At 42.7% G+C, this 15,620-nt stretch overlaps 1 protein-coding gene across 1 annotated transcript; it reads left to right on the top strand.

Moving 5' to 3' along the window:
• The first annotated feature begins 1,841 nt into the window (after positions 1-1,841).
• LOC126263329 (protein FAM200A-like) lies at positions 1,842-2,270 on the top strand. The gene has a single exon (XM_049960419.1). It carries the CDS (start codon positions 1,842-1,844, stop codon positions 2,268-2,270), a length of 429 nt encoding a protein of 142 aa, XP_049816376.1.
• The last annotated feature ends 13,350 nt before the right edge of the window (positions 2,271-15,620 follow it).

Below are 15,620 nucleotides of genomic sequence, written 5' to 3' on the forward strand. Positions count from 1 at the left end.
GCACGACAGCGACGTAAACACGTATAAATGGTGCTCCTCGTTCAGTTCCAGCCAGTCTAGGCGATCCTGTTACCGCTTTCGAATCTGTCTTGAGTATGTATACTGTAAATTGCGTGTTAACTGTGGTTCCAGTATTAAAATTTCTCGTAGGTAGTATTATAGAGAATCAAGGTACATTTTTAAGCGGATGTTAACGAGCATTAGGCGATAGTGAAGCTCCACAAAAGTTCACAGAGAAGCATCGTTAAGAAAGTGAAATCAAGAAAATATTCTCAAGAATACTTAAATTTTGTGTTTAGCAGTAGTGAAGAAAAGCCCCCGTGTGTCATTTGGTCAAAAATTTTGGCGGCAGCCAGCATGAAAATATGGTTCAAATGGCTCTAAGCACTATGGGACTTAACATCTGAGGTCTAGACTTAGAAACTACTTAAACCTAACTAACCTAACGACATCACACACATCCATGCCGGAGGCAGGATTTCAACCTGCGACCGTAGCAGCAGTGCGGTTCCGGACTGAAGCGCCTAGAGCCGCTCGGCCACAACCGCCGGCGCCAGCAATAGACCTAATAAACTAATACAAAATTGGGAAACACTTCACAATATTTTAACAATCCCCGAGAATTCTTCGAATGAAATCATTTAATAAACAAAAAATATTTTAAGCTTCGTATGTGAATAACTATTATTTGTCTCCTACACAGTTTCATATAAAATAGCCAGATGTAAAAAGCGTTATATTACTGGTGAAGACTTTGTTTTACCAACCGCGTTTGAGGTTGCAGAAAATATCTTTGGAGCAACGGCACCAATACGACAGTTTGTAGAGGGGGGAGGGGGGGGCTAGACCTGGGGGGTATGGAGTATGTTTTATATTTTGGAAGACGAATGGCGGCTTGTAAGCAGCCCCATGAAAAAGTTCCGACCCTGTTGAAAACCTACGTGATACCGACTTTTAAACAATTTTCTTGAAAGAAAAACACCTGACTACACTATATTCCTTTACCTACAAGCTGCGAGGAAGACTCCTCCTGGCTCCCTCGTGTGAGCACCCTTAGGGTTTTCCAGATAACTGCAGTCCGTACCTCTGTCAAATGATGCTGTTTCCCAGATGTAAACCTTCAGTTTTCATGAAGTTGCGTGACAAATTATTTTCAATTCAGCTTGAGGAAGCAGCAGACAGCAATAAAGATGCTAATCTCATTGCTCATGTTCGATTTTGTTGTGGATTGGCAGGAGACCAACCCACTAAATTGAGAGGAAGCCGAAAGGCACGCGTTTAAGCTCACGCAGGCTGGCGTGAGGTATGGAACAGGACAAGGTAATTAGACTAGAAAAAAAGGATTTAGCTGGTGGAATACTTAACTTTAATCCAGTAATATTGAACGTAGCTCTTGTCTGTACATTCTTTACAATATCAATAGCAACTGATAATGGCGCCTTGCTAGGTCGTAGCAAATGACGTAGCTGAAGGCTATGCTAACTATCGTCTCGGCAAATGAGAGCGTATTTTGTCAGTGAACCATCGCTAGCAAAGTCGGTTGTACAACTGGGGCGAGTGGTAGGAAGTCTCTCTAGACCTGCCGCGTGGCGGCGCTCGGTCTACAATCACTGATAGTGGTGACACGCGGGTCCGACGTATACTAACGGACCGCGACCGATTTAAAGGCTACCACCTAGCAAGTGTGGTGTCTGGCGGTGACACCACAGATTTAGTGATGGTATTTCAACAGTAAGAAACCTACAGCACACCCATTATTTACTATCTTAAATGATTTTATAAACGAGGTAAACATAAAGTGGAAAAACTGCGTCAAAATATGTACTGACGGTATTCTTTCAATGTCTGGAGGATCCCGTAGTATACAAGCATTTGTGAAACAAAAATCTCCACATTGTGTCTGGACACATGACGTGCGCCATAGAGAAGCTCTGGCTTCCAAAGAAATGAATCCTATTCTGAATGCTACGCTAACAACCGTTGTAATCGTAGTAAATTGTGTAAAAAATGAGATCCTAAAATCAAGAATTTTTTCTGCACTTTGTAAAGACATGGGTGCAGCGAATTCAGTGTTACTATTTTATTGCGAGGCAAGATGGTTATCAAGAGGGAAATATTTGCAACTTGTTTATGAATTAAAAAAGGAAGTCGCTATTTTTCTAAAAGAGGAAAACCGACGGGAAGCCGAAAAGTTTAAGAAATGGTTTGTCTGTAATGAAACTGAGCTACTTGACCGACATATTCGAGAAGTTAAATACCTGTATCTTTAACACTAAGGAGCAAATATCGATACACATATGTTCGAAACGAGTGATAAAGTTAATGCTTTTTGTAGAAAATGGGAACTTTGGAGCAGAAATTTGAAGCAAAAAGCCTTGAAATGTTCGCAAATGTGGATGAATGTGTTAAAACGTACAAGGTTGAAATAAAACATGTAAAAATGTTTTTGTAACTATTGAGAGTCATTGCACCACGCTAGAAAGGAAAAGAAAAACAGGGCCTCCACAACTTAAATGTCCCACTTACAGATTTTAATAAAACCAACTATAAGCGTTCTTCAAGGCCACATTTAAAGAGTAACTCAAATAGTTTCAGATGTGCGAGTATTGCTTAGTTTTTTTCACGCTTGCAGTGACGACTCCTGATCGGAGGCCACTAAACCGTTTTGTGTTTTGCAGATTGCTAAGAGTGAATCTGTAATTTCAGTTCAATGTACGTTTCGTTTAAAGTTTAATTGTAATCCTTCATGTGGCAAAAGCATCCCACAATTTTATGGTCAGTTCGAAACGACCGGATGTGTGTGTAAAGGGAAAAGCACGGGTCAACCAAAAGTGTCTGAAGATGATGTCGACCTACCTTCGTATTTGCCAAAGACGACAATGGAAGGCTTTAAGAAAATGTTTAAGCATTCATCTATACCAGTTACACTTTCTACAACCTTTAAAGTCAGATGACTATGGTGTACGTCATAACTTAGCAAGTCAAGTGTTGTAGTAGATGGATGACTTTCTTTAACGTGTGGTGCTTAGTGATGAGGCAACTATTCATCTAAGTGGGAAGGTAAAACTCATCATGTTGGTATGTGGGGCAGAACTCCCTCCTGAACTGGTACATTATCAAAGAGACTCCCACAATTAAATGTTTTCTGCGCTGAATTCCAGCGTCAAATGTGTGGTTCATCCTTTTTGCTGAAGCTATGGTAACAGGAGTGCCTTATCTGGATATGTTGCAAGAATGGCTCTTTCCCTAATTAGAGGGGAACCTGAAAACTTTGTTTGGCTACAAGATGGAGTTCGTTCCCATTGGCTTCTGTTTGTTCGAGAGTAGTTGAATGTCAAAGCGCCTGTTGGACTGGTCGTGATGGTCAGTACGACAGAGCTTTCTGCTGCACTCCACTTTCACCTGACCTCACGCCTTTGGGTCTTTGTAAAAGATCGAGTCTACGTTTTGCCACTACCTAATGATTAGCCAGAGTTGAGACACAGAATAGAAGCAGCTATTGCTTCTATTACTCTGGACTTCTAAATCAAAGCATGGGATGAATTAAGAGTTTAGGTTTAATTTATGCCATATAGCTAAAGGTACACATATTGAACAATTTTAAGAAAACATTGATTCGTTTACCTTCAATTTGAAGTATAGTTTGCTTCAAATAGTCTAAATAGTCTAAATTGCCCTCCATGAACCATGGACCTTGACGTTGGTGGGGAGGCTTGCGTGCCTCAGCGATACAGATGGCCGTACCGTAGGTGCAACCACAACGGAGGGGTATCTGTTGAGAGGCCAGACAAACATGTGGTTCCTGAAGAGGGGCAGCAGCCTTTTCAGTAGTTGCAGGGGCAACAGTCTGGATGGTTGACTGATCTGGCCTTGTAACATTAACCAAAACGGCCTTGCTGTGCTGGTACTGCGAACGGCTGAAAGCAAGGGGAAACTACAGCCGTAATTTTTCCCGAGGACATGCAGCTTTACTGTATGATTAAATGATGATGGCGTCCTCTTGGGTAAAATATTCCGGAGGTAAAATAGCCCCCCATTCGGATCTCCGGGCGGGGACTACATAAGAGGACGTCGTTATCAGGAGAAAGAAAACTGGCGTTCTACGGATCAGAGCGTGGAATGTCAGATCCCTTAATTGGGCAGGTAGGTTAGAAAATTTAAAAAGGGAAATGGATAGGTTAAAGTTAGATATAGTGGGAATTAGTGAAGTTCGGTGGCAGGAGGAACAAGACTTTTGGTCAGGTGAATACAGGGTTATAAATACAAAATCAAATAGGGGTAATGCAGGAGTTCGTTTAATAATGAATAAAAAAATAGGAGTGCGGGTTAGCTATTACAAACAGCATAGTGAACGCATTATTGTGGCCAAGATAGACACAAACCCACGCCTACTACAGTAGTACAAGTTTATATGCCAACTAGCTCTGCAGATGATGAAGAAATAGATGAAATGTATGACGAGATAAAAGAAATTATTCAGGTAGTGAAGGGAGACGAAAATTTAATAGTCATGGGTGACTGGAATTCGTGAGTAGGAAAAGGGAGAGAAGGAAACATAGTAGGTGAATATGGATTGGGGGGAAGAAATGAAAGAGGAAGCCGCCTTGTAGAATTTTGCACAGAGCATGACTTAATCATAGCTAACACTTGGGTCAAGAATCATAAAAGAAGGTTGTATACCTGGAAGAATCCTGGAGATACTAAAAGGTATCAGCTAGATTATATAATGGTAAGACAGAGATTTAGGAACCAGGTTTTAAATTGTAAGACATTTCCAGGGGCAGATGTGGATTCTGACCACAATCTATTGGTTATGAACTGCAGATTGAAACTGAAGAAACTGCAAAAAGGTGGGAATTTAAGGAGATGGGACCTGGATAAACTGAAAGAACCAGTGGTTGTAGAGAGTTTCAGGGAGAGCATAAGGGAAGAATTAACAGGAATGGGGGAAAGAAATACAGTAGAAGAAGAATGGGTAGCTCTGAGGGATGAAGTAGTGAAGGCAGCAGACGATCAAGTAGGTAAAAAGACGAGGGCTAATAGAAATCCTTGGGTAACAGAAGAAATATTGAATTTAATTGATGAAAGGAGAAAATATAAAAATGCAGTGAATGAAGCAGGCAAAAAGGAATACAAACGTCTCAAAAATGAGATTGACAGGAAGTGCAAAATGGCTAAGCAGGGATGGCTAGAGGACAAATGTAAGGATGTAGAGACTTGTCTCACTAGGGGTAAGACAGATACTGCCTAAAGGAAAATTAAAGAGGCCTTTGGAGAGAAGAGAACCACTTGTATGAATATCAAGAGCTCAGATGGCAACCCAGTTCTAAGCAAAGAAGGGAAGGCAGAAAGGTGGAAGGAGTATATAGAGGGTTTATACAAGGGCAATGTACTTGAGGATAATATTATGGAAATGGAAGAGGATGTAGATGAAGACGAAATGGGAGATATGATACTGCGTGAAGAGTTTGACAGAGCACTGAAAGACCTAAGTCGAAACAAGGCTCCGGGAGTAGACAACATTCCATTAGAACTATTGACAGCCTTGGGGGAGCCAGGCCTAACAAAACTCTACCATCCGGTGAGTAAGATGTATGATACAGGCGAAATTCCCTCAGACTTCAAGAAGAATGTAGTAATTCCAATCCCAAAGAAAGCAGGTGTTGACAGATGTGAAAATTACCGAACTATCAGTTTAATAAGTCACAGCTGCAAAATACTAACACGAATTCTTTACAGACGAATGGAAAAACGTAGAAGCTGGCCTCGGGGAAGATCAGCCGGCCGAAGTGGCCGTGCGGTTAAAGGCGCTGCAGTCTGGAACCGCAAGACCGCTACGGTCGCAGGTTCGAATCCTGCCTCGGGCATGGATGTTTGTGATGTCCTTAGGTTAGTTAGGTTTAACTAGTTCTAAGTTCTAGGGGACTAATGACCTCAGCAGTTGAGTCCCATAGTGCTCAGAGCCATTTGAACCATTTTTGAAGATCAGTTTGGATTCCATAGAAATGTTGGAACACGTGAGGCAATACTAACCTTACGACTTATCTTAGAAGAAAGATTAAGAAAAGGCAAACCTACGTTTCTAGCATTTGTAGACTTAGAGAAAGCTTTTGACAATGTTAACTGGAATACACTCTTTCAAATTCTGAAGGTTGCAGGGGTAAAATACGGGGAGCGAAAGGCTATTTACAATTTGTACAGAAACCAGGTGGCAGTTATAAGAGTCGAGGGGCATGAAAGGGAAGCAGTGGTTGGGAAAGGAGTGAGACAGGGTTGTAGCCTCTCCCCGATGTTATTCAATCTGTATATTGAGCAAGCAGTAAAGGAAACAAAAGAAAAATTCGGAGTAAGTATTAAAATTCATGGAGAAGAAGTAAAAACTTTGAGGTTCGCCGATGACATTGTAATTCTGTCAGAGACAGCAAAGGACTTGGAAGAGCAGTTGAACGGAATGGACAGTGTCTTGAAAGGAGGCTATAAGATGAACATCAACAAAGGTAAAACGAGGATAATGGAATGTAGTCAAATTAAATCGGGTGATGCTGAGGGAATTAGATTAGGAAATGAGACACTTAAAGTAGTAAAGGAGTTTTGCTATTTAGGGAGTAAAATAACTGATGATGGTCGAAGTAGAGAGGATATAAAGTGTAGACTGGCAATGGCAAGGAAATCGTTTCTGAAGAAGAGAAATTTGTTAACGTCGAGCATAGATTTAAGTGTCAGGAAGTCGTTTCTGAAAGTATTTGTATGGAGTGTAGCCATGTATGGAAGTGAAACATGGACGATAACTAGTTTGGACAAGAAGAGAATAGAAGCTTTCGAAATGTGGTGCTACAGAAGAATGCTGAAGATAAGGTGGGTAGATCACGTAACTAATGAGGAGGTATTGAATAGGATTGGGGAGAAGAGAAGTTTGTGGCACAACTTGACTAGAAGAAGGGATCGGTTGGTAGGACATGTTTTAGGCATCAAGGGATCACAAATTTAGCATTGGAGGGCAGCGTGGAGGGTAAAAATCGTAGAGGGAGACCAAGAGATCAATAAACTAAGCAGATTCAGAAGGATGTAGGTGGCAGTAGGTACTGGGAGATGAAGAAGCATGCACAGGATAGAGTAGCATGGAGAGCTGCATCAAACCAGTCTCAGGACTGAAGACCACAACAACAACAACAACAACAACAACAACAGGCTAAATTGAACTATTATACAATACCATTCAAACTGGATCATTCGTTTATGGACACCCCGTATTTTCTTGCTGATGAAAACTTGGTTTCCCATTAGGAGTATGTTAGGGATCCGGTTAAAATACTCCCACAGATCTTTCAACGGCTGAAGAAGAAGTCTTCAGACTTAACGGTAAGTGGGGAAATAAAATGATAATTTGGTAATAAACTGCCCTTTGCATTTTGGGCATGGATGAATGATGAGCTTTTGCAGTCATAACAAGAGCATTACGTATACTATTACCATTTTCAATAACCTACCTTTGCTAAACCGGATTTTCTGCATTGGCTGCATTGAAAACAAAATACAGATTTCAGCTAAACATAGAAAAAGAACTCAGAATACCTATTTCTAATCTTAAACCCACCTTCGAAAAACTTTGCTCTGAAGATCAGTTCCAGAGCTCTCACTAATAATTACTAAATTTGTTTTTAGTTTAGTATTGAAAAGTTAATCTTTAAATGCATTGTGCAGTACTGATACAGTCATATTTATAAGCGCATTGTGTCAGTATAAATATGAATTTCAGTTTTTTATTATGTCAGAATGCTTTTTACATTGCTTTCTTTTCAGAAAATTAAACACTTTTTGAATTCATAATTTTTAGGGTTGCGTATATCAGTCGGTAAAAACGTAACTCTTACAGTATGACTCTGTTGTCTGTCTGTCTGACTGTTGGGCCTCGCTTTTCTCAGGAACGGATGTACGTATCGTTGAAATTTATGTCACGTACTGAAGTCTGTGGTCCCTTGGCGGCGTAAAAAAATTAAGCTTTCAAGTCAATTCAATCAAAAGATACAGCCATGTATGTCACATGTTTTGATAGTCGAAAAACTCACTCATCAAAATCTATAGTGTACTTCCATTGAACATGAATCATGAAATTTGCCAAGAAGCAATGTTTCACAGTACAATTAAAGGGAAAAGTCCTAAAATTGTTCAACAGTAATTATATCACATAAAATTTTTTTTTCATTGCAAGCTTACATTGCAGTCGTAATCTGTGAAAAACCTCAGTATACTTTGATTAGTTTTCAGTAATATGTAGAATGAGTCACAATGAAGATTTGTGTATATAATTTACAAGTATTTCGTCCAAATTGGCTGAGCTACGATGAAATACAGCTCCCTACTGCTGTGAAAACTGCACCTTGTCATTTTGCCACCCGACTATTGCACTGACAGTCTAAGCCTACAACATGCACATTATCTGTAGTGTTTCAGAGCAAAGTAATACTGCTAAACGGTTCAAACGGCTCTGAGCACTATGGGACTTAACATCTGAGGTCATCAGTCCTCTAGAACTTAGAACTACTTAAACCTAACGAACATCCATGCCCGAGGCAGGATTCGAAGCTGGGACTGTAGCAGCAGCGCGGTTCCGGACTGAAGCGCCTAGAACCGCTCGGCCACGGCGGCCGGCAACACTGGTAATTTATGCGGGATTGCACTTCCAATGTTTGGCATGAGGCTCGTGATAGCTCATAAAATATTAATCGACGTGTTCCACAGAGCAATTCGACATGTGCGTAACAACAATAGTACTGTGGCTAGCTGTACCATTTATCTTCTCTGGATCTTTCCCTCAAATCTTACCAGTAATCGCAACAGTGATGACAGCTAACGAAGTCAACGCATCTACAATTACCATTTACCATAGCATGTTAAAGCAACTCCAAAATAAATACAATAAATGTGACACTCTCACAAAAAATGAAACCTAAAACTTAAAATTGAAAGATTCTTGAAAATCTTGGAATTCTCAGGACCGATATCATGCCAGCATCGATGATGATAACAGGCAAAAATCGTCCTGGTTCTCGATTACTGGGGTGGATGAGTTATCTATATACCTAATTAAACTTGCACGGAATCATCGATGCGTCAGTCCCACTCGTACGTATCAGGATTTTTCTTTTCAATATGCTCGTACCCCCCTCCCCACTCCCCCATTTACTATCGTCATGCTCCCCTAGCGAGTCGTGGTTGAGAGTGGGTGAGTTATCACATGCACATGACTCCTGAGACTGTCAAACATATGTGCAGTGTGTCCATGCCAAGTGAGCTTGCTGTCCACCGTGAAACCCAAGAGTTTCGCAGCCATTATCAGTTCTCTTATCCTTTATCGCTGACGCTACATACCAATTATTCCGTTTCATTCTTCATCGATTTTCATGTAGTTAATAAGAAACATTTCATTTTTACCTCAAACATAACATCTGCTCCTCATTGAACCTTGCTAGCTTTAATGCTTTCAGCGTAAAAAGCCGTATTATCTGCAAACTGAAAGAACCGTTCATTTGAGCTTAAATCATTTACAAAAACTAGGAAAAGGAGGAGTCTCATGGCCGATCCCTGTGGCATGCTGTGTCCCAACTATCGTTCACATGATAGTGCGCCTTCGACTGATACAATCTGCCTTCTGTCTTTTAAATAAGATTCGAAGGTTGCCAGAACATTGCCTCCAACTCCATATTGACTGAAGTTGTTCAGAAGGATTTTATGAGGAATGCAGTCAAATGCCTTACTTTTGTCACAAAGTGTCAGTGCTAAAGATTCTTTTTCTTCAAAATCGTGCTTTTCCTACTGACCGTATCTAGAGCTGCCGTACTTGTAGATTTTCCTTTCCGGAAACCATGCTGTGCGTCTGTACAGAATTCATTAATTTCAAAGTAATTTGAGATTTGTTCTTTCATTGCAGTCTAAATCACTTTAGTGAAGGTTGAAACTGGTCTGAAGCTTGCGCCTGTGCATGGGCCAGTCTTTTTCTAAACTGGTACTGTCCATGTAAATTTCAGAAAGTCCAGAAATACAGCAACAGAGAAACATTTGTGGAGACTCCGCGCCAAACAATTTGATTGTAAGCTCTCCGACCTTACAGAATTACTGGTTTCCTTGAGTTTATTTTTCGTCTTTGCCTTATAATTGAGTTTCTAGTCTCTTCTTTTGTATCCGAATTTGCTAAAGTGTCTGCACTTATGTCCACTGGTTATATTAATAAAGTATTACAGTTTCATTCTACCATTCCACGAGTGTTATTCTGGATACGTATTTGCTCGGATTTCCTACGCTGGTGATCTATGACAAACAAGCTGAATTTTTGTTACATTCTAAACATGCAAGTAAGTGCTCTGCTGAAACAATGGATGTTTAAATTGAACAACGGTTACTTGGACAATTTTACCAACAGGTAAAGGGATCTCGAAGTGTAGTTAATGATACGGAACGGACAATATTAGTTTAAACTCTATAAGTGATTATGTTTCACCTCCTGAACTTGTTGCCCACCACATGGAGCAACTGTACAGCGTAGTGTGGCACAACTTCATCGGCTTCACCAGTGATATCGACCATGTTACAAAACAGTTTTCATGAGAATGATTCTGATTTTTGTATGATTTTGCAGCGTCACACAACACCACACAGGCATTCTTTTGTGCTTCTGTGCCGGGAACAAAGCAGTCGAATCCGTTTCTCCCGACACGTGGAGACCAGCCAGCTGGACTACACAAGAAGAATTCCAGATTTTCTCCGGTGCATGATGGTTTTCTCGTGCGCATGATCGGTGGTGCTCCATACACCGACACTATCGGATCACATATAACCTAATGCCCCATGGTCATATTTTCCATGATGTTCCCGTGCTATGAGGTTACGGATCTACATTACTTACTTCTCAGCCCTTACTATGCACAGATATGGTTTGTTACTGCAGAGACTATTTTGGCTTGTCTGTCGTAAACGATGCTTTACCATTTTCTGCCTTAGTGAGCAATGCTGGTGACTATGTACTCCTCATTAGTGACGTGATTCAGTCACCTCAATCATGGGCAAATTTCACACAGCAAATGCTACCTTACTTCAACTCCTGTCCGTATCACATGAACAACAGATACAGTGGGTGATTTGCTCAGAGAAACAGGACTGTAGAACGTCCTTACAGTGCTGGAAGTTTAATAAATCCAACATTTATACCGGATGGTGCACTGCGAGCTATTTGGCCAAGGAAATTATCTTTACAAAGACAAGTATCCCAGACTTCTCAGCAAGGTGATACACAAGATGATAGGCTGCACATCGCTGATGAGATTTTTGCGTTCCCACAACAGCGCCATACTACGGTGGACTCAGAAACGGCTTACAGTGGCGGCAGCCATTAAGATCCCTGATATGGGAATGAATGGCCGAATAGAGCCGAGCGTGTATGGAGGGATACAAGTGTCATCACATGTAAACAACTGTCATCAGCTGTTTGGTGTGGGACAGCTCGTAACTAACAAGGATCAGAGTTCTAACTACAGATGAGGAAGTTCACATTGGTGTTGGTTCCACGCATATTTTTGGTAGTCACACTTGCAAATGTTCTGCACCTTGCTCCCACTCAGACTCCAGATGCGACCTCCAATACGTGCCACAGAAAGTGGCACATTCACTCCTCGTCATCACAGGTTCAGAGGTAAGTGCCATCCCGAAGACAGCAGCTAAATCAAAACTTTCGGCATCTCTCCTACAGCTACGAGCTGTAAACGATACATTTATCGAACTGTACTGCACAATCGTTTGCACATTAGGTTTAGGTCTACATGTCCACTTCATTTGGAGATTCACCACTGCCGAGGTCAATGAGCCATTGCTGGGTGCAGTCTTTTTGTGGCATTTTCACTTTTCTCCTGGTTGCCAGACAGGAAACTTCGCCAAACCAGCAGCAGAGATGCAGTGACAGGCATTGTAGGCAAACCGGCCACACATTCGCATCCGAATTCAGCATTTCCAGCATTGCAACAGCCAAAGAGATTCCTTGAACAAGAAGAATAAGGACGTGAAGGTGGAACGTAAAACTTTATATGTATAAAAGATGCTAAGCATTGCCTGGCACAGCTGAAGACAAACACCATACACAGTGCAGAATAGCCACTAGTTCTAACCCACCACATCCAGCTGGATGTGGAAAAGCTACAATGTTTGATGAATAGCTTTAGCTGTTCCTCTAGGGAGGACAAGAGTTTATTACCATGGACCAGATGATGGAATGCATTCAAGAATGTTTCAATTAGCTGGAGTTATCAGTGGCCTTCACAGGAGCAGAGAAACCTTGTAGTTTGTCACAGTGTCTCATACACGTACTTTGATGTACACCTCCCGAGCCAATGACAATGAGAACAGTGAAAAATTCTAACACCCTGAAAGTACCTGTGCTCTGTCTTTCACGACCCATCTGAAGCAAAGAAAGTCATCAGTGACAATACCTTTCATAAAAGCAATACTATAGTGGGACCCCCCTGTCTTCCACAAAACACAGCAGCTAGTCACAGACACTTTACTTGGTGCTGGGGCAGCAACTGACGATTTGTTACAATCAGGGATTGCATAATCTTCAGACAGTGCTTGGGATTTCCCCATCTATCTGACGCCTAAAAAGGATGGTTCCTACCGACTATATAGGGATTACTGGGCCTTAAACTCTCATACGATACCAAATTATATCACGTACCCATCGTTCAGGATTTCGCCCACACATTAGCCGGTGCATCAGTTTTCATTGTTCTCATCTGTTAGAAGGTGTACTTACAGATTCCTGTGGGTCCAGAAGACACGACCAAAATTGCCATTATTGCGCCATTTCGGCTGTACGAATTTATTTTCGTGCCACTTGTACTAAAGAAAGCCGCTCAGATATGGTAGTATTTCATCAACAGGGTCCTCCACAAGATTCCTTTCTGCTTATCTTATTTGGACACCATCCTCATATTTTCTTCTTCTTCGGAATAGCATGGCAAGAACTTGTGGCAAATCTTCAAAGTGTTAGGGACACTTGGAACACTCGTCAACGATGAAAATTGCCAGCTATGGAGACAACAAGTTACCTTTGAAGGCCACTCGGCGATACGGTATGGCGTTCAACCAGTACAAGAGCATGTGGATCTCATCTAGTAGACGCCTCAGCCAACAAACGAACTACACTCCTGGAAATGGAAAAAAGAACACATTGACACCGGTGTGTCAGACCCACCATACTTGCTCCGGACACTGCGAGGGGGCTGTACATGCAATGATCACACGCACGGCACAGCGGACACACCGGGAACCGCGGTGTTGGCCGTCGAATGGCGCTAGCTGCGCAGCATTTGTGCACCGCCGCCGTCAGTGTCAGCCAGTTTGCCGTGGCATACGGAGCTCCATCGCAGTCTTTAACACTGGTAGCATGCCGCGACAGCGTGGACGTGAACCGTATGTGCAGTTGACGGACTTTGAGCGAGGGCGTATAGTGGGCATGCGGGAGGCCGGGTGGACGTACCGCCGAATTGCTCAACACGTGGGGCGTGAGGTCTCCACAGTACATCGACGTTGTCGCCAGTGGTCGGCGGAAGGTGCACGTGCCCGTCGACCTGGGAACCGGACCGCAGCGACGCACGGATGCACGCCAAGACCGTAGGATCCTACGCAGTGCCGTAGGGGACCGCACCGCCACTTCCCAGCAAATTAGGGACACTGTTGCTCCTGGGGTATCGGCGAGGACCATTCGCAACCGTCTCCATGAAGCTGGGCTACGGTCCCGCACACCGTTACGCCGTCTTCCGCTCACGCCCCAACATCGTGCAGCCCGCCTCCAGTGGTGTCGCGACAGGCGTGAATGGAGGGACGAATGGAGACGTGTCGTCTTCAGCGATGAGAGTCGCTTCTGCCTTGGTGCCAATGATGGTCGTATGCGTGTTTGGCGCTGTGCAGGTGAGCGCCACAATCAGGACTGCATACGACCGAGGCACACAGGGCCAACAGCCGGCATCATGGTGTGGGGAGCGATGTCCTACACTGGCCGTACACCACTGGTGATCGTCGAGGGGACACTGAATAGTGCACGGTACATCCAAACCGTCATCGAACCCATCGTTCTACCATTCCTAGACCGGCAAGGGAACTTGCTGTTCCAACAGGACAATGCACGTCCGCATGTATCCCGTGCCACCCAACGTGCTCTAGAAGGTGTACGTCAACTACCCTGGCCAACAAGATCTCCTGATCTGTCCCCCATTGAGCATGTTTGGGACTGGATGAAGCGTCGTCTCACGCGGTCTGCACGTCCAGCACGAACGCTGGTCCAACTGAGGTGCCAGGTGGAAATGGCATGGCAAGCCGTTTCACAGGACTACATCCAGTATGTCTACGATCGTCTCCATGGGAGAATAGCAGCCTGCATTGCTGCGAAAGGTGGATATACACCGTACTAGTGCCGACATTGTGCATGCTCTGTTGCCTGTGTGTATGTGCCTTTGGTTCTATCAGTGTGATCATGTGATGTATCTGACCCCAGGAATGTGTCAATTAAGTTTCCCCTTCCTGAGAGAATGAATTCACGGTGTTCTTATTTCAATTTCCAGGAGTGTATATCGGCTTCTGCGTTGATAAACATTTATTGCCATCATATACTGCAGGCAGCAGTGATTAAAACATTATTAACAATTGTTTAGTTGGCAAGAGTGTTCGTGCCAAGCAATGGACTAATTGGAAGCAAACATACACATTATTTATAAAGGATTACCTCCACTAAGCACACCTCATACCTGTGGCACACTTGGTCTATCACAACAGACGTCAGCAAAACCGCCACTGGTGCGGTTTTACAACAGATCATAGGGAATCGACAACAATCATTCCGATTCTTTTCTCAGAAATTCACTGAGTTGCGATGACGTGGCCGGCCTATGACAGATTATTGGCCCTCTATGAGTTAGTCAAGCATTTTCACAAAGACGTCAACCACCGGATCACCATTTTCAGGAATCACTGGCTGCAGGTGTATGCAACACTCAACCTACGAAGGTGTTGTAACCCTTGCCATTCCCGTCATCTCGACTTTATCAGACAATTCAAAACAGATGTATATTGTGTTAATGGAGCCGACAACTTCTATTCAACACTCTCAGCAACACTTTAGTTGCATGAGAAATTAGACTGATGGTCCAATGCTCTTCACATTTTTTATTGTTTCCCTTTTCCTCTATTGGTATAATAACTGTTGCAAGGAAGTCCTGAGGCCACTCCTCTTTGTCGTATATCTCATTACAGATGTAGACTATTTCTTTTCTTGCCTTGATTCCCAGACTCTTCGACAGTTCTGCTGGCAAATCACGAATTCCACATGCTTTCATATTCTACATCTCCTTCAGCGCCTTTTCTGCTTCTGCTTCCAAGATGGTGAATCCCTTTCCATCTTCTGACACATATTGCTCCTCTTCAACCTTAATTTCGCTTTATATTTCATCTCCCTATCACATACATTCTTACCATCTGTTCAAAACCTCTTCTGCTACAGTACCATCCGCTCTTTCTATTTTCATGTTATTCCTCTGTCTTTTACATTCAAAAAGTATCTCACTGGCCAGCCTATACATCAT

This window comes from Schistocerca nitens, chromosome 6 (genome assembly GCF_023898315.1).
Source record: "Schistocerca nitens isolate TAMUIC-IGC-003100 chromosome 6, iqSchNite1.1, whole genome shotgun sequence".
Lineage (NCBI taxonomy): Eukaryota > Metazoa > Arthropoda > Insecta > Orthoptera > Acrididae > Schistocerca > Schistocerca nitens.

Excerpts from the sequence above, each read along its gene's own strand:
- LOC126263329 (XM_049960419.1), top strand. The coding sequence starts at position 1,842 with ATGTCTGGAGGATCCCGTAGTATACAAGCATTTGTGAAACAAAAATCT.